Source organism: Akanthomyces muscarius, chromosome 1, assembly GCF_028009165.1.
Source record: "Akanthomyces muscarius strain Ve6 chromosome 1, whole genome shotgun sequence".
Classification (NCBI taxonomy): domain Eukaryota; kingdom Fungi; phylum Ascomycota; class Sordariomycetes; order Hypocreales; family Cordycipitaceae; genus Akanthomyces; species Akanthomyces muscarius.
In genome coordinates, this window is record NC_079241.1 from 7,209,506 (window position 1) to 7,227,765 (window position 18,260).

Here is an 18,260-nt window from a genome sequence, read left to right on the forward strand (position 1 = left end):
CACTATACGGCATAGCAATCATTAATCTACTTATGACAGTATTGCCTTTGCTATCTTACAAGCCTCTCCGCGGGCAATAAACAATGCAAAAGAAATCAGCCCCATACGCCGAACCGTTTCATACTGCTCCGCGGCTTTCAGTGCTAACGTATGCGCTTGTAGTTGCCTTGCCGCTGTTCTTCCCGTAGGCTGTCTTCCTGGCTTGGCAGAGGAGCCCGTCGTCGGCCGGCATCGCCGCCTTTGTCCATGCCCATGGGCATCGGTGGCGGCGGGATAGGCATGCCGCCAGCACCAGGGGGTGGGATGAGCCCAGGCGGCAGCTGGCCCGGCGGCGGAAGCGGCACGCCGGCCTTTTTCATCATCTCGAGCAGCTGCATCGGGTTCGGCGGGTTGTTGGGGTCGAGGCCCGGCAGGGGCGGCGGCGGGACGCCGTTCATACCGGGCAGGGAGAATGGAGGCGGGGGGAACTGGCCGGGTGGGGGAATATGGCCATTGGCTCCAACGCCGGGGATCAGAGGAGGCGGCGGCACGGCCGATCCTATTCCAGGCACGATGCTGCCGCCACCAAGCGGGAGACCAGGGATTCCAGGCAGCAAAGAGGCGCCAGCGCCACCGGCTGGCCGCTGCGCATCCTGGTCGACAAGAGCATCCATCTCGTCTTCGATTTCCTGCTGCTCTTCTTCCTGTCGCTGCCGGCGGTTACCGCGGCGGTCCCATGTGCCCTGCGCCTCGGCCGCCGCTTCACCAATGTGGTAGCGGTCCTGGAAGACTTCGGCGTCACCAGGGCGAGCGCGAGTCCAGAAACGCGTGATTCTGTCGTTTGAGCCCGACGCCAGGATGTGGCCGAGCGGGTGCCAATCGAGCGACCAAATGGCGTAGTCGTGCGCGAATGACAGTTTGTGTGTTGGCCAGATGGACTGTGCTGGGGTCGTCGTCGGGTCCGGGCTGTCGTACGGCGCCACAGTGAGTTGCTGACCAGGAGGTGTGTTGGGTGAGTCAAGGAGGTAGTGGAATAGTGAGCCGTCCATGCCGCCGGTGGACAGCAAGTTGGCGTGGACAGGATGCCAGGCGACCGTAGAAATGTCCTTTTCGTGCCCCTTGAGCAAGCAAATGTCCCGCATCATGCGCAGGTCAAACACACGGGCCGTCTGGTCTCGTGCCGAGGTGGCCAGGCAGCTGCCTCGTACTCTCTCAAACAGAACCTTTGTGATTGTGCTCTTATGCCCATGGAGAGTGGTCAAGCAGCGACCGGATCGCGGGTCCCACAGCTTGACCAAGTGATCTTTGGATCCCGAGACGAGGAGACCTTTCGTCGGATGCCAGTCGACCGATTTAGCGTCCCAGCCATGACCTTCGAGTTTCGTCTCCATCGATCCCAGGGCGAAGTCAAATACCTTTAGCGTAGAGTCGTCGGATGCCGTGACAAACTTGGCATCGTTGGGGCTGAATGCCAAGTCGCGAATCGGATCCGAGTGCGCATTGATGCTCTGCACATTGTTGAAGTTGGGCTGCCAGTATTTGATCAGGCCATCGTGGTCGCCAGAGACGAGCCAGTCGTCGCTGTGGGAGTACTCGAGCGCGCGAATCGCCGAGTCATGCGCTTGCATAATCGTCTCAAAGTTGAATCCTGTACCATTCCAGAGTGTGAATTCACCACTGGTCGAGGCTGTGAGAAGACGCCGGCCTTCTGGAGTCCACCGCACCACATTTACAGGGTGCTTGATCTTATTGAGGGATGAGTGCAGATGCTTGGCCGGAATGGTGTCTGCCGGGTTCGTTGGTCTTGCGATAGGCGGCAGCATCTGGCCATTGGTTAGCGCTGCGTCGAGCACATCATCAAGACGATTCACAAACATCAATAATGTAGCTTGGGCTGGGCCGCTCAGCCTCGCCAATGTAAGCGCCCTTGTAATTGGGCACTCTATTGCGCTGCCAATGAATTATCGTTGAGCTGTAGTCGGTCACGGGTCCTATCATGCGTCAGCTGGCGCGCTCATCGTCTGTCCTGCCACGGGTCCAGCACAGTGCTCTGGCTGGCAGATGCTGCGGCACAGAATCGCACATACGTCGACCTCTGACTTTGACAAAGCCTCCATCCTGCCCTTGGCCGCCACCACCGCGATCATTCTGGTCTCCACGAGGCTCGTAGGCCATGATGGCGGGTCAGAGCCCCAGCTCGGCTTGCGACTAGTGCTGAGAGCTGCGAAACATGCACAGTTGATGTGGCCCGGGGGTTTTGCGTGCGCGAGTTCTATGAGATGGAGCCGTTGCGATAAAAATATTCGGGAGGCGAAGTGAGAATGAATGAGATGACACAAAAGCTTGACTTGCTACCTCCAGGCGCGTTGAAGCTTGCCTCGACGGCCGCTAGTTTGGTACTTTGCGGTGGCTCCAGCAATTTGGCGCCAGATCACATGATGCGAGCAGCTGCTTAGTCATCTAAGCTAATGCTTGTTGTGATCCGTCGCCCTCGTTGTACCTGTGCGAAGCTCTCAAAGAACCTTAAAATGAATCTGAAATTTTAGAGAATTGGGTTTGCTCTTTGTGAAGAATTCATCGAGAGATGATAATATGACATGGACAAAATGTCGGTCTGGTGCGGTTGCGTGTTAGCAAGATAGCCAAGCAGCCACTAACATGATCGGGCAATCTAATATTTCCAGCACGATGAGAGTTAAAGCTCATTGGAAACACGTTCACGATCGGCGTGTTTATTATTGGGCATCACCGCAAGGCGTTGGATCGCTGGTTCAAGTTTTTATTTATTGAATTATTGAATTAAGAAATTACATGGCCTGTTATAACCATCGCGTTACTGTATACTAGCTCACAAACCATACATTATAATTTAAGAAGAGATCTCAATGATGGCAGGGCCAGCAGCGACGGTGTCGTCGTTGACAGCATCCTTGCAGCTGGTCAGGACAGCGTAGGTCTGGCCAGCGAAGCCCTCGGGGATGGTGACCTTGAAGCCGCCATCGACGGGGGTGGCGTCAGCGAAGGTAGGGCCAGTGACGGCGATGAAGGCAGCGTAGATCTTGGTGTCGGCGCTGGAGCCCTTCAGCTGGTAGCCGGGGGTGGAGAGGGTGATCGTGTCACCAGCCTTGATGGGCATCTTGGTGTCGGCAGAGACGGCGACAGCGGGGAAAGCCTTGACGGGGAGGGCAGCGTTGCTGTCGGGGCAAGACTTGATGAAGCCAGATGCCAGGGAGTAGACCTCGTTGAGGGAAAGGGGAGTGTCAAACGGCTGGGGGAAGGGCTTCTGGCCCAGGCTGGCGCGGATGTAGGAGGAGTGACGCGACTCGACGGTCAGGATAGAGCCGGCGGCGGTGAGGTAGGTCTTGGACATGATGTCGGCGGCGGCGCCGAGGTAGGCGGACACACCGACACCCTCAAGGATGGAGGCGGTAGCCAGGAAGGACTTGACGTCCTTGTAGCCGAAGTCGTAGGTGCAGGCAGCGACGGGCTTGGCACCAGCAGCGGTAAGGCCCTTGGTCAGGAAGTCGACGTGGGCAGCCTCGTCGCTGGCAATGGACTTGAGGTTGTTGTAGACGGTGGAGTCGAAGCCGGCGCTCTTGAAGGCGGCCTCGTCGTACTTGGCAAGACCATCACGGTAGAAGGTGTCTTCGAGGTGCTCCAGAGTCAGGGCATACTGGAGAATGTCGGCTGCTTTCTGTTAGTGGTGACCTTGGACAGTTGTTTGAGATGGCGAGTCATCTTACCATCAGTGATACCAGCGCGCTTCTCAATGGTGGGAGCGGCAGAGACGAAGCCAGCAGCGACAACGGCCGCGATGGTAGCCTGAGAGAAATGCATTTTGAGGGGTATATGTGCTGGTATACAGGAGTATTAAGAGAGAGTGGTATATGGGATATGAGATGGGGAGGATATGAAGTGTAGCTGACCGGCTGGCAGCTTGCTTTTATTCCCCCGGACACGTCTCGCCGGACAGGGTGGAAAGAATGCTCCACGGGCCATAACTGGGCTGCGCAGCGGGATCTTGTGCACCCGGGCCAATTCTCCAGGGAAAAAACAAATTCAGTTTTTAGCGCTAGTGTATTTGTGTGCTTCATTACAAAGTGATCCAGAGCCTCATCATCGTGCAGCTTGGCGACTAACACGGGTGTGGTTCACGTTGTGGGAGGCACACACGCACACGGCAGTCCGCCGGCCAAGCTAATGCCCACCTAATCTTAAATGACTAGTGATTCCAAACATACCTTGCGTTGCCCCGGCTTAGCAAAGTCGCGCGGATCCAAACCATGCCGGCCCAAGCGTGGCAAGTTTTCTGGGGTTTGGCACGTTGAGCCGTCGTGACTATCTGATGGTGACTAGCGGAAAAGGGCGTCGCTAGCCTTGTGGCGGCCTCGCTCGGATCCACGACCAGCCGGGCCGCCCATTTCCCAAAGCAGCAACTAGCCCAATCGATCTCTAGACGGAGCACCCATGCCCCGGGTGGTCCCAACTGGATACTACGCGTCTGGAGAAATTGTTTCTTGTCCGACTTATCAATCTAAACGATCAATTGCATCATGGACTCTGACTCTACCCCGCAGTCGCAAAGGACGGAAGCATCCCATGCCGTTTGATCAACGAAACAGATCTGCCCATTGTCAATGCAACCCCCCAACCAAACATTAAACGGGCCAAGCTGCGCCCATGACAGCCCTGCGACGCGGAAAAGGTCGCGTCTCTAGCTCGAGTGCATACTCCTCTAGCTCAAGTGCATGCCTCTCTAGCTCAGGCACCCCGACGTAGTGCAGAACCAGTTTTGGCAAATTGAAACCACTGAAAAAACAAAAGCCACGGGCTAGCTGGTCTGTGGCTGCCGGCAGCAGGGCGGCCGGCCGTGCGGCGCAACAGCATCTGCTAAGAATGGGAGGGAAGCACTAGCTCGCCTCGCGCGCGCCCCCGTTAGTGCGAGCCCGGAACGGCGAGCATCCGGCGCAAGGTAAGATTGCGTCGAGGCCAACTACAAAGACTAGAGTATTTGACATACAATTATGGGGGGTGGAGAGCTTTCTCGACCTTGGCCGCTTTGGCTGCTTGGCTGTTCGGGAAGGATGCTGTCCGCTCGGCGAAGCGAGCGTGGCGAGCCAACAATTGTACACTAGCCATCCATCCCTTGTTGATGAACCAGCTTGCCAGTTGCCAGCTTATGAACTCGACTCTGTTTACCCAATTTACTCCCACGCTAGCCTTCGGCTGCCAATGTAGCCTTGACGCGATACCACATATGCCGACCAGACAAACGGGTCAAAGAACCCAATCTAGACATAGCCTGCTTCCTTTGTCCACGAAAGGAGCAGTTGGCTTGAGCTAGACCAAGCCTGTTGCTCAAACTACTACTACCTTCTGATGCCCACCATCTTTCTTTTCTCAAACCTGCATACCACTCGTTCTTATATCTCGCCGTTGTCCTTGTCGTCTGTCCAGCACTTCCTCTTTTGAGTTATACCCCAGTTACACAATACCATCATCATGAAGTTCATTGCTGTTGTTGCCTCTCTGGCTAGTAAGTTGGCTCTTTGCCTCTGACTCTCAACTGCTTGACAACTTCCGCTAACACCACTCAACAGCCATTGCCTTTGCCGCCGACTCTTCCGTCGTGACGTGCCCTGACTGCAAGACCCCCGCCTCGACCAACGACATGGTCACCCGCGAGCCCATTCCCACCACCAGCTGCGACTCTCCTTCCCTGACGGTTGTCAAGACTGGTGCTGCTTCCAGCACCGGCGGCATGATGCCCGGCGGCAGCCAGACCGGCGGCATGAACCCTGGCGGTAGCCAGACCGGCGGCCAGACCGGCAGCCCTACCTCGCCCCCTATCACCGGTGGTGCTGGCCGCGTTGCCGGTGGCGCCCTGGCGGCTGTCGTCGCCGTTGTTGCCCTTCTGTAAATGGCAGCATCTCCTGTATAATGGCGCGCGGTGGGTTCTCTCGTCCGGCCAAATGATGACTGGAATAATTAAGTCGCAGCGGGCGATGGTACAACTATAATTCATAATAGCAAATATACTATTCACAGACAGCGCACTGGACTCTGAGTCAAACTACACGAGGCTGCCGTCAGGTGAACGCGAATTTATTCAATTACATTACCATTGTGATTGCCTACCATGACGTGCGCTTCCAGTGATTAATCCTTGTCCACGGCATTGGCAGCTGCTCGCTGCGAGCCGAGCCTGCGCTGCCGTGTTTAAGAGTACTATTACCCCGTACATGTCATTGAAACCATATCTTTGGGTGAGTAGCCTTTCTTCTCCAACGAATGCGCCAGCTGTTAGCCTCATCAAAGGCATTGGCGTACCTTCCAGGTAACATGAATGCCATCGGAAAGCACAAAGGCCGTAAGCACGATAACTCATCAGCTCACTTTCTAGCTGTCCTCACTATCCATTTGCCGCGGACGCTTTTGCACTCTAAGAAGATGTTCATTTTTTTTATGGTGTTTCTCCGACCTTGCCACCCACGGCCTCGCCAGCTCGAGTTATGATCTTCGTGGTTCGTGGTGGAGCTATACCAACTGCCATTTGCAAAAGTCCCCTAGAGCAGAGACCTGCTTCCAACAATGCGAGCTATGACCCCTTCAAAACCTATAACAGTCGGTTCACCTAGCAATTCATATACTCAATTAACTTCCTCGCAATCTTTAACCCGCAGCTGTCTTCCACGATGGTCCTCCAGCTGATCCTACCAGGCAATGAGTACAGAATCTCGATAACAAATTCATTTTATAGGCACGTGGGGGGTTAAGCTTGGTGCGGATGACACAAGAAGCCTTGGTATCTCTGACTCTGTATCCTGGAAAGCCTCGAGAGCGCTTGCCATAAAATGCAATGGTTACGTACTAGTGACGTGCCAAGCTGGCATTGTTCGGGAGTACGGATGCCACGAAAGATTGGTCATGAGTCGCTTGGAAGCAAGATTGCCAACCCAAGGAGAGAACATTCATTAGTATGAGCGTAGAATAAATTGTATTATTCCTAGGCAGTCCTAAAGTGGTGATGGTGTGTCACACGCCGGATGCTGCGGAGTAACCGTAGTGATTTGACGCTCTTATGTAATCGACCATGGATAATTGCGAAAACAGCTAGCTGTTTAACCTTGATCATAAAAGTGATTATAAAGAAGAAAGTACCAAAATAAGTATATGTTTGTCAGCAAGAGGCGCATTCCTTCTTCTAACCATAGCCCACCAGATGAGTTTTGCTCGCCCCCCATACACGCAGTGTAGACCACGGCGTCCACTGCTCAACCTGAGCTTGCAATATGTCATTAATAGCATCCTAAATAAGCTACTATCGTAAAGCTTAAAATATACGGGAGAAAAAAAAGAGAAAGAAGAGTCACTGAGCTCACAGAGTCTATTTTCGGCTGGCAATGAGCCCTAGCCACCCAAGCCGGGGCTCTGGCAAGAGCGCCGACTAAGCCATGCCTGAGCCAAGCCCGTTCATTCACCTTGATTTTATACACTATGCATAAATGCGAAATACAAAGAGCCACGAATATCCCTACCTCATAAGGCTTAAAGTTGATAACCTAGGTTACTAGTTGTTGTTAGTCTCTTTGCGGTCGGGTTCCTTGAATGCTTTGCTAGGTCTTTGTGTCGGCCCAGGTGAGTGCGCATTGACCTGTTCAGCTTGTAAAAGAAATCAGTGTACTTGATACCAGGCATACTTTTAGTTAGATACAGTGACATAAACCTCCACAAAGTACTTGCTCCGCGATATACAGAAGCGTGAAGCTTCATTGGCCGCTTGACGTAGAGGCCGTGATGACGGCTCTATGGTTTCCTCGGATCCTCCGGATATCGGGTGCTCTAGAAATCGGATACCACGGGCATATCGCACGGTCATTTTGAAACCTACACTTGACTACACGAAAAATTCATTCCCCGCACTCAGCCATAGCTTGGCCTCGTCTTGGGTCGAGCTGTCTACCTGAGGCCGCTGACATGATACGCCGGGCGATTTTGAAACTATAAGAGTTACAGACCGGAACTATATAGTCTGGAGGTGCGAGCCATCGACTTCCGTCCTTTCATCTTCAAAACTTGGTAGAAATAGTCTTCAATTCCTGTTTAACAAGTTACCAACTCCCGTTTCCCCAAACATCATGTCTAAGATTATCGCCGTCCATGGAGCAACAGGTACGCAGGGCGGCTCCGTCGTCAAGGCACTTCTCAATTTAGACTGGAAAGTCATCGCCATTACTCGTAACGCAGTCAGTGACGCAGCCAAGGCCCTGACAGCGGCGGGTGCTGAGGTGATGACGGCGAACTTTGAAGACGAGGCGTCGCTAGTTACGGCTTATGAGGTGATCAACGGTCCAGCTTTATAGAAATTGAATTAGCTATGACGGCCACTAATACAGTCGAATAGGACGTAGATGCCATTTTCTTGGTCACTAACTTCTGGGGGCACCTGCTTGCAGGCAAGAGCGCATCCCAGTCGGGCGAGGCAGAGTTCAAGGAAGCGATGGCTGTCGTCAAGATTGCGGATAAGCTGTCTTCACTGAAGCACCTCATATGGAGCACTGTGCCTGGCAATGCTGAGGGTGTAAGTCGAACATGCCAATCACATTTGTGAGTTTCTCTTCATTTTCCACAATGTGCCTAACTTTTTTTCTCAGCAACGCAAACGCACCGCCGTGCCACATTTTGACTATAAGGCCCAAGTCGACGCCACCATCCGCAATGAATACCCAAGCCTCGCGGCCAAAACTACCTTCCTCTACGTCGGCTACTACGCCAACAACCTATCCGATGGTCCCATGGTCAAGCCCTTCACCACACCGGGCTCGTTTGGCTCGTATGTGTGGTTGATGCCCGTGCCGCGCACCGTGATGCTCCCCATGGCCGGCGATACCGCAGTCAATGTGGGTGTTTTCACAAAGGCCATCCTCATGCAGCCGGAGAAGACAAAAGGCAAGTATGTGGGCTGCATCGTCGAAACCATGACCCAAGAAAAGCTGCTTCAGTGCTGGAGCGCGGCGACGGGCAAGAACGTGGCATATTTGCAGGTAGACGCCGGTGACTGGATCAAGGCGTTTGGGCCGCCAGGCGAGGAGACGTATCTGAACTTGAAGGCATTCGAGGAAAACGAGAGCTGGTATATGGACAACAACCCGCTTCTAGCCAAGGACTTGGGGATTGAGAGCGAGATTGTAGATACGCAGGCGTTTCTTGAGATGTCTGGGGAGAGGCTGCTATAGATTCGAGGTCGCTATAGATTCGAGGTCGCACGACCTCCGGAGACCCGTGTTCCATCCTGCCTGAGCACACGCTACTACTGCATCGCGTAAATTGAATGCGCAGAAATATGCATCCATTCGAGTGACTTCGATTGCAATTTTTTTCCTATTGACTGCCCGGAGCAAAATCAAGAGCTGAAGTGCAGGTGGAGGTTGGTATTCTGCGCGGCATGGAAGAGCGAAATTGGGCTGGGTCAAAATCGCTAAAAGGGGCGATGCGCCGCCATTGTCAGAGAGAATGACGCATCTCGCAGCAACGTCAACCCGCGTTCCTGCCAGCGCCGGGCCAGCAGACGTTCCTCCGTTGCGTGCTGGAAGCTTCTTTCAGGTGATTTTGATTAAAAACAAAATCACGTCGCTGTGGTAGACCTGATCCGACTCTCAGTCCACTGCCATTTGCTTACTAGGGCTGGTTGTGTCTCTAGCGACGTAACCTCACGGCTACAGGGAATGGATCAACCAACGTAGTAAACAGCGACGCAGATTAGCCATTCTCATCAAATTGACGAACAATCGCACAGTAATAGTCTATGTATATACGAGCATTATTTTTTACACGGCTGTTCGCGCCTGCGGTTGAGGGCGAAGCCTCACAAGCGGTTTCGCATGGTACAATAGGGTAGCACCAGCAGCTCTACGGCCAAGCCGGGGTCTGTGTGATCTCGAGGGAGCAGAACAGGGCGCAACGCGTACCGGTACACACCGGCCCTGTCCAATTGATGGGGTCACCTAGCCTTGGAAAAACAAGCATAATGTTTTACATTGTGCATAAAGTTAGCCAACAAAATCTTGGCTTTTGCGTCTGCGACACGTCGATTGTGTTGCAATTGTGGCTATTGCCAAGAGATGCATCGGGCACCCGTGCGACAAGTGTGGAACAGGGGCGGGACACTTCTCCGAAGAGGCTAAAAGCACAGTAGACTACCAGCATGGCCAATGTATTCACCATTTTATTACAACCAGTGTCCAGATGGAGACAGCGGTCATGCCATGTGAAAGACATGGTAACTGGCGCATATAACCGCCAGTAGACTGATTTCGGCGCGCGGAAAGACAAGGCAATTGCATGTTGATGCGACGGGACTACTAATAAAAAACGACGAGGTCCGACTAGCAATACTCTAGAGAAAGGGGGCCGCTCAAATGAAGGGATGGCACGGTGGCTCAATGTCTACAGGGACTACAGGAATCGAGATCTTGACGTGGTTGATGTCTTTCATCTGTTTTTCTTATTCTCAACCTGCTTGATTTCTCGGTTTCTTTCTTTTCAGATCAACGAATATCCGTGCCGCCCCGAGCGTCGAGTAAGCAGCAGAAGCCCGTTGTTGCACCCTGTCCTTGCATTTACCTACAGCGACAGTCTCACGTCGAGCGGCTCCGGCTCTTGTTCCTATTCGCTTGCGTGTTCGAGTCTGCGCAAATGTTCGTGATTACGCGTAACGTAATTGAGTCAGGAGAAGGCGTAGGGGTGGTGGGACGGGCGCCGCATCTTGGGGATTCCCGCATTGAAATAAAAGAAAAGAAACAATCAGTTGTACCCGTCACAAGCAAAGGTACATCGGTACCGGTACCTGCACAAGCGTCGAATCCTCCCGCAACGACCCAAGTAGAGTTTGTCAAAGAGTGGAGTTGGGCGCAAAGGTTCCTTGGAAGCTTGGCCGGACTTGGCCATGATATACAGGGGGTCAGGCCATCATCCGAAAGTCAAGCATCGCTTCGAGCTTTCAAGCTTTTTCAGCTGCTACAGTGTGTGAGTGTCAATCTGCGTGTCTGAGTTTTTAACCGGGGGCGAGCGGCAAGCGGTGCGTCGTGGTTGGATGGCGTGCTCTGGTGTGTGTGGCGAGAAGCAATCCTTCCAACCTTCCCGTGTGGTCTGGACGCGGTTGTACCTTGCAGCGGGCAGGCCGCTAACGGAAAAAGATGGCAACAGATCGTGTGAGCAGTTTCATTCCTGGCTGGCCTGACCAGTCATCTCTGCGCATTCGGGCAAGGTAAATCAAGGCAAGGCAGGTGAGAAAGTGCCCGCTTTAGCCGTCCCGGCCTCGACCCGTTCTGGAGCTCCATTGTAGCAGAATGAGTTGATCGCGGGGGTCAATTACTCTATGGGGATGACGATCGCGAGCGATGGGCAGTCCATGACGAAGCACAGGCGTGCTTCATTGGCTCGGCGCCAGCACATTCAATGGCGAATTTCAGTGGGATGGTCGACCCACGCGCCGGCTCAGCGGCATCTGGAATGTTGCATTGACGATCACCGGTTTCGAAAAAAGAAGTGGCCAGTGTGCGCACATGCAGCCACCAAGTCTAATGTATATTTGCTCTTTGTTACAGCGCCTTTCGCGCCCGTGTATGTACCTGTACCGTTGCTTTTGCTCCGCCACCCGTTTATTATTGATTGACGCAACGAGACATGTGTTGATGCACATGCGGCCGTTGCGGCCTGGCACACACGGTTGACAGGTTGACAAGCACACACATATAGCATTACCCAGTTTTTCGAGGTTATATAGTTTGCTCGTCCGTCCCGTTTTCTCATCCTTCTCATCCTCATCTTTTCATCTCAAACCAGTCACACTCGTTTTTCTCTTACAAGTTAACAATACCATCATAATGAAGTTCCTCACCATCGCTACCGCTCTGGCCAGTAAGCTTCCACCACCGCCGCCTACATAATTCGGGACCGCACAATACTAATTGATACCTCCAGCCGTTGCCGTTGCCGCCGATGTTGGCGCGCCCGTCTCCCAGATTGGCGATGGCCAGATTCAGGCCGGCACCCAGCCTGCTGCCCAGCCCTCTGCTCCCGCGCAACCCTCGCAGCCTCCGGCTCCTGCACAGCCTTCGCAGCCTTCTGCTCCCGCTCAGCCCTCTGCCCCCGCGCAGCCCTCGCAGCCCCCGGCGCCCGCTCAGCCTTCGCAGCCCTCTGCTCCCGCTCAGCCCCCGGCCTCGTCCAACCCCATCCCCTCCGGCACCGACCTGAACCCTGGCGGCGGTGGTGTTGTGCCCACGGCTAGCGGCTCTGCTCCCGCTGTCCCCAGCGTGAGCCAGCCCGCCGGCACCGGCACCGGCGCTCCCACCGTCTCCACCACCGGCGGTGCCAACCCTACCGGCAGCCAGCCCGTTACTGCCGGTGCCGGCCGTATCGCCGGCAGTGTCTTCGCTGCCGTCGCCGCCGCCGTTGCTCTGCTGTAAATGGCTCTGTTGTGGACGCAAAAAGTCTGTCTTTTCTGAGCAGTGGTAACCAAACCACTTAGGATAGTGACGAGATGTCTGTTGGGACTATGTACCCAAGACAGGCTTTAATAAATAATTATCTGAAACCATGGTCGTTGCTTGAGCCAATCATCCTGTGAACATTTGTATGCACTGTGTGAGCGCGATTAATCCGCATATTGTTTAACAGTGAGGCAAGAAATGATACTGCTCCAACTGCGATTGAGTCCTCGTTTGGGCTTAACTGTCCGGATGTGGAGTAGCGACTAGAGCGGCGTTGGCAAAATTACCTAATATTGCCTGCCAAATTCGCACGGTCTAGAAGCTGCCGGCGCGTTACCCACGCCGGACGGCAGTACGCCGTCGGTCACCCGGTCACCCGGTCTCGGCCGACCCTGACCGTTAGCCGCAGTCGCAGGGAGAGGTCGAACCCCGTTTGGAGCTTTGCACGGTAACGAACTATAGCGAACAGTCGATATAGCCCGCAAAGTCACCGTCTACTTTTCGTTGTTGCCAGAGCGGGTATAGCCGAGCAAAACGGTCTGCAGAGAATTCCCTTGTCCTGACATGCTGAAGACGGGTACACTCGGCGTGGCTGCTGTGCAACATATAAATTCAGACACTTTCTCGTCACGGCCTTGACATGTGCCTCGGAAGCAAATTTTCTCGTGGACAGGGTTGCTGTCTTTTTAGGCTCTGGAAGAGGAGTCGGATCGAGGTGTGGCGCGTCCACCAAGGGGCCGCTAACGTCCGAACGACTAAAAAAAGCAGCAGAACGGATATGAGAAGAAAAAACGAGGCAGAAAAAGACCCGCAGCTCCAGCGAGAGCGTGTGCCAGATTGAGGTCGAGGGCCGTTGTGGCGGGCGAGGCTGCAGGAGGGTACGAAGGAGGGGACATGGTAGTAGCAGTGCCAAGATGCCGAACAGACGACACAAGCATAAGAGACATGGCGTCTGTAAATAAAAACAAATACAAAATATACCTTCTGTCAAAGCACCGCATTCTGCTTTACACAGATTGTTTCACGATGACAACCCGCCTGACATGTGTCTGTTCGGGGAGAGCGGGTTGCGGGCCTGAGCCTCGCCGGGCAGCGGGGTCGTGGCGCGGGATTCGGTGGCTGGGCCAGCGCTTAACATGCTGTGGCGGAGACCACTGACAGGCCAGGGAGGGGACATGCACCTTGGCGAGTGGTATGCCTGACAGGCCTGAACGGTTGACAAGTCCAAGCAAAAAAAGACGTGCGTTGCTATTCCAGCCCTAAAGAACTCAAAGAAAGAAGGTAAAAAAAAAAAAAAAAAAAAAAAAAAAAAAAAAAAAAAAAAAAAAAAAAGAGTAGGTAAAGCAGCCAAAATAAGGACAAATATTGCCGCTAGACCCCATTGCATCGGGCGTTGCAGCTATCGTTATCGCTAGGTACCACGTACCTATAGCGTCACGCATGCTAAGCTACTGGTACAGTGGAGTGGGTAGCGATAGCTTCCAGCTTTCGGCACCCAAGCACCAAGAGCTGCAGCACCTCTTTGCTAGCGCCACCATACCAGCCTGTTTTTCTCTCTCCAAGCTCCTTGGTGGCCGCCACCAGCAGCATTTTCCTCGCTTCCCATTCTGCTGCCGCCAACCCTCACCTGCTTTCTCTTCATTGTCAATTCCCAGCAGCCAAAAACACGCCGGGTGGACATTGCCTTACCCCTCCGTACCACCGAAGAAGCGTGTCTCAAACCATGTCCGACGCCACGACGACGGGTGTCGCAACCGCGTCGACCAGGAAGCGCAGATCAACAAGCACCACCGACAAGCAGACGCAGCAACAACTCCACGAGCAGCAGCAGAAGCAGGAACAGGAACTGCCCTCGGCGCCGCCCAAGACGCGCTCCTCGCGTAGCAGCAAGCCCAAGTCCAAGTATCGCCATGTTGAGGCCACGCACTCCCTCGTCCGCCCGTCCTGCCTGAGCCACGATTCCAACGTCTCGCCAAGCTTCTTGGGCTTCCGTAACCTTATGGTCATTGTTCTCGGTATGTTGTGTTTTTTTTAGTGCTCGCTGCTCATCTTGGGCTGAGCGTGCGAACTCGTGATGCGTTATGCATGTATGACGTGCGACAATGTGCCCCTCACTAACGCCTCGTTATCGTAGTGGTTGGCAATGTCCGATTAATGATTGAAAATATTCAAAAGGTATTTGCCGAGAAAAAACAGGCAATTGCATCGCTGGTGTTGTCAATTAGCTAACTTTCCCAGTACGGCGTCCTCATCTGCCTCAAATGCCACGACTTTCGCCGCCATGACGTCGTCATGGGACTCGGCCTCTTCTGCCTCATCCCCTGCCACCTCTTCATCGCCTACCTCATCGAGCTGGCCGCCGCGCGCCAGGCGATTCGCTCGCGCAAGCGCATGGTCGACGGCGCGACCGGCCCCTCGGAGCGCGACCGCCGCAAGTTTCACAACATCTGGATCGTCGTCGCCTGGACGCACATGGTCAACATTACGCTCGCCCTCGTCCTCACCACCTTTGTCGTCTACTTTCGCGTCCACCACCCTTTTATCGGGACTATGGCTGAGACGCATGCCCTAATCGTCTGGCTCAAGACGACTTCGTATGCCTTTACCAACCGCGACCTGCGCCACGCCTACCTCCACCCCGTCAAGGGCGAGTCGGTGCCCGAGCTCTACAAGGCCTGCCCGTACCCGGAGAACATCACCATGAACAACATGACGTATTTCTGGTGGGCTCCCACCCTCGTCTACCAGCCCGTGTACCCCCGCACCGACAAGATTCGCTGGATCTATGTGGCGAAGCGCCTGGGCGAGGTCTTTTGCTTATCCGTCTTCATCTGGTTCGCCAGCGCCCAGTACGCCGCCCCTGTGCTACAGAACTCGCTCGAAAAGATTGCCTCGCTCGACTTTTTCTCCATCCTCGAGCGCCTGCTCAAGCTGTCCACCATTTCTCTCGTCATCTGGCTGGCTGGCTTCTTTGCCATTTTCCAGTCCTTCCTGAATGCGCTGGCCGAGGTAACGCGCTTCGGCGACCGCTTCTTCTACGACGACTGGTGGAACAGCGAGAGTCTAGGGTCCTACTGGCGCACCTGGAACCGCCCCGTCTACACCTACTTTAAGCGCCACGTTTATATGCCACTCATCGGCCGCGGCTGGAAGCCCTCGACAGCGAGCTTTGCCGTCTTTTTTGTGTCGGCGGTGCTGCACGAGGTGCTCGTCGGCGTCCCTACCCATAACATTATCGGTGTCGCGTTCCTCGGCATGTTTCTGCAGCTGCCGCTCATTGCCCTGACGGCGCCGCTAGAGAAGATGAAGATGGGCAACGGCGGCAAGGTGCTCGGCAATGCCATCTTTTGGGTGTCATTTACCATTTTCGGCCAGCCGTTTGCCGCGCTCATGTACTTTTATGCCTGGCAGGCCAAGTATGGCAGTGTGAGCCGCCAGCCCATGGCCTCTGGGACAAGATAGTCGCTTTTCTGCGTTGGTTTTATGGAAGCGCTTCTCAGCCAGATCACAGTAAATCAATTCCAGCCTGTTTGTTCTTCGTGATTTCATTACTATACAATTTTACAATATTTGCCCAGGTCCTGCCTGCCTTGCCTAGATGAATGGCATCCACGTCCCAACCCGTTTCCGATACTGCACATAGTCGTCCTTGAAAAACTCGACCAGCTTGACCTCTTCAATACGGATTCGTCGGCTGAAGAAGTACCACAGCACCACGGCGTACGCAAAAAAGCACACCACATTCCCCATCACCAGCTGCGTGCCCAGACCCCAGTAGAAGAAGCCAAAGTAGCTCGGGTGCCGCAGGCGGCCGTAGACGCCGCTCGTCACCAACACGTGCGCGTCTGACTTTTTCCACTGAATCTGGTGGTTGAAGCTCGCGCCGGCGTGCAGCATGGCCGCCGAGCGCACCGCCTGGCCGACGAGGACGAGCACGAGGCCGAGCGCTACGCACACGCTGCCGAGAGCGCCGCAGCTGCGGCGGGCCGGGAAGAGGACGCAGACGACCAGGCACTCGGCGAACGCGGCGGCGTGCGCGACGGCGTAGGCTGGCCAGTTGGCGGTCAGGAGGAAGCTGTCGGTGGTGGCGACGAGCGTGTTGCGCCGCGCCGTGACCCAGAACTCGAGGAAGTGAAAGGCGGACAGGGCGAGGAGGAAGAAGGAGGCGCGCCAGAGGGGCGAGTGCGTGAGGGCGAGGATGAGCACGGTGAGGAGCGCCGAGGAGGAAAAGGCGCCGCCGAGGCAGAATGCGCGCATGGCGATGCCGGAGAGGGAGCGCGCTTCGCCGGGGTATAAGTCGGCGGCGAAGCGCGAGGTTGAGGGCACTGGTGAAATGGGATCGCCGTAGTCGGAATCGGCAGACGGGCGGCGGAGACGCGGTTGAAAGTTGGCCATGATGTGAGGGTGCTGGCAGAGATTTTTTATCTCTTCATGGCTTGATGGCCTTGTTTTACAGGGGAAGACGGATTGAGGTGTTGTATTTTCTTCTGCTAGGAAAATGGAATAAGAGGGTGAGAGTGACTGCTGAGGCAGTTGATTTTATCTTGGTGGTGAAGGTGAGAGTAGAAAGTTTGCCGTTTGAATCGTGATGATGGTGGGGCATGCGCCAAGGGGGTCTGCACAGGGCGCCACGGAAAAGAACAATAGCAGCGGCGAGTGCAAACATGCGCATGCACCGTGTTATTTGTAATAAGCCCTTAAATCATGTGGCGGGGGTTTTCGCCTCTTTTTTGACATTGATGGAGCAATTGTCATCATGCTGTGTGAACAAAAGCTTTGCTAGTTGACAGCTGGGCCATGTACGCTGGCCATGTACTTGATGCGCGAATGCTTTGACCGACCGTGGTCGGTGTACGAGACAGCTGATCAATTTTGAATTGGAGCATTTGATTATGTCCGACACTACTAGTAATGGCTTTGGCTCTTGGCAAAAGACGCCACTTCACCGTCGTGTACTCCAATGCCAAATCGAAGCCCAAAAGAATTAACAATATTTTAGTACAGAGAAGTTCTAACAAGCTTAAATATTCCCAATACACGCTGGTTATTAATGTAAAAATTCGTATGTCGTAAATGGTATCGTTGAGGAGTAGTATCCTCTTTGCCAAAAGGCCGATCTGGCCTGCATCGTTGCTTTATAGAGCGCCTTGGATCGTAAACGAGGAAATGAGGAGAATCAGCAGACAAACAAACCCCCATATGCACGGGATCCACGTATTCATCTCGTAGTTGCCCGACTGATAAACGGCGCCAACTCTGTTTGCAAAGTCAGCCTCGGCAGCGCAACGCTGCAACAAACGTCGCAACATCATCATTCCTGGGACTTTGAACATACATTAGCCCTACTATGCTCCCTGACAGCACAGCCTCCACGCCCGCAACGCTCAGGTACACAATCGGCGCGAGCCATAGCAGCTTCCACGACCGGCGCTTGAAGCCGTGCGTCATAAAGGCCACCATGACCGCGCCCATGTGGAAGACGGCGTAGACGATGACGGTCCATACGGTCGTGAAGCGCCAAATGTCGCCAATGTGGTACAGCGTGTAGATTTTGTCGCTCGTCTCGTCGGAGAGGGTGTGCACGTTCAGCGACGGAAAGGGCGGCGTCCTGTAGTTGGGCGGGAGGTCCGACATGGCGGCGGGCGCGCGGGCGCGGCGGCTCCAGAAGCCCTGCGATGCGAAAGTTTCTGGCGACAGTCGTTGTCTAGGTCATGGCTTGATGCGTTGGTGCTTGTTGCGCAGCGTTTGCGTGTCGTTTGGTCATGGCCGTCATCAGATGTAAACAAATGG

General features: G+C 54.5%; 8 protein-coding genes across 8 annotated transcripts; 4 read left to right on the forward strand and 4 right to left on the reverse strand.

Annotated features, from left to right (window-relative positions):
- Positions 1 to 143: 143 nt before the first annotated feature.
- On the reverse strand, positions 144 to 2,154 carry LMH87_007454 (uncharacterized protein; the record flags this gene model as incomplete). Its single annotated transcript, XM_056192546.1, has 3 exons — positions 144 to 1,802; positions 1,855 to 1,970; positions 2,067 to 2,154. 3 exons carry the CDS (start codon positions 2,152 to 2,154, stop codon positions 144 to 146), a joined length of 1,863 nt encoding a protein of 620 aa, XP_056060756.1.
- Positions 2,155 to 2,848: 694 nt separating this feature from the next.
- On the reverse strand, positions 2,849 to 3,816 carry LMH87_007455 (uncharacterized protein; the record flags this gene model as incomplete). The annotated part of the gene is made up of 2 exons (XM_056192547.1): positions 2,849 to 3,666; positions 3,723 to 3,816. The coding sequence occupies 2 exons, from the start codon at positions 3,814 to 3,816 to the stop codon at positions 2,849 to 2,851; spliced, it is 912 nt and encodes a 303-aa protein (XP_056060757.1).
- A 1,665-nt stretch (positions 3,817 to 5,481) lies between these two features.
- LMH87_007456 (uncharacterized protein) lies at positions 5,482 to 5,899 on the forward strand (the record flags this gene model as incomplete). Its single annotated transcript, XM_056192548.1, has 2 exons — positions 5,482 to 5,515; positions 5,580 to 5,899. 2 exons carry the CDS (start codon positions 5,482 to 5,484, stop codon positions 5,897 to 5,899), a joined length of 354 nt encoding a protein of 117 aa, XP_056060758.1.
- Positions 5,900 to 8,117: 2,218 nt separating this feature from the next.
- Positions 8,118 to 9,215, forward strand: LMH87_007457 (uncharacterized protein; the record flags this gene model as incomplete). The annotated part of the gene is made up of 3 exons (XM_056192549.1): positions 8,118 to 8,318; positions 8,384 to 8,560; positions 8,634 to 9,215. The coding sequence occupies 3 exons, from the start codon at positions 8,118 to 8,120 to the stop codon at positions 9,213 to 9,215; spliced, it is 960 nt and encodes a 319-aa protein (XP_056060759.1).
- A 2,649-nt stretch (positions 9,216 to 11,864) lies between these two features.
- On the forward strand, positions 11,865 to 12,557 carry LMH87_007458 (uncharacterized protein; the record flags this gene model as incomplete). The annotated part of the gene is made up of 3 exons (XM_056192550.1): positions 11,865 to 11,898; positions 11,962 to 12,442; positions 12,509 to 12,557. The coding sequence occupies 3 exons, from the start codon at positions 11,865 to 11,867 to the stop codon at positions 12,555 to 12,557; spliced, it is 564 nt and encodes a 187-aa protein (XP_056060760.1).
- A 1,636-nt stretch (positions 12,558 to 14,193) lies between these two features.
- On the forward strand, positions 14,194 to 15,932 carry LMH87_007459 (uncharacterized protein; the record flags this gene model as incomplete). Its single annotated transcript, XM_056192551.1, has 3 exons — positions 14,194 to 14,485; positions 14,605 to 14,645; positions 14,709 to 15,932. 3 exons carry the CDS (start codon positions 14,194 to 14,196, stop codon positions 15,930 to 15,932), a joined length of 1,557 nt encoding a protein of 518 aa, XP_056060761.1.
- Positions 15,933 to 16,064: 132 nt separating this feature from the next.
- LMH87_007460 (uncharacterized protein) lies at positions 16,065 to 16,865 on the reverse strand (the record flags this gene model as incomplete). The annotated part of the gene is made up of 1 exon (XM_056192552.1): positions 16,065 to 16,865. One exon carries the CDS (start codon positions 16,863 to 16,865, stop codon positions 16,065 to 16,067), a length of 801 nt encoding a protein of 266 aa, XP_056060762.1.
- A 740-nt stretch (positions 16,866 to 17,605) lies between these two features.
- LMH87_007461 (uncharacterized protein) lies at positions 17,606 to 18,104 on the reverse strand (the record flags this gene model as incomplete). The annotated part of the gene is made up of 2 exons (XM_056192554.1): positions 17,606 to 17,726; positions 17,806 to 18,104. 2 exons carry the CDS (start codon positions 18,102 to 18,104, stop codon positions 17,606 to 17,608), a joined length of 420 nt encoding a protein of 139 aa, XP_056060763.1.
- Between the last annotated feature and the right edge of the window lie 156 nt (positions 18,105 to 18,260).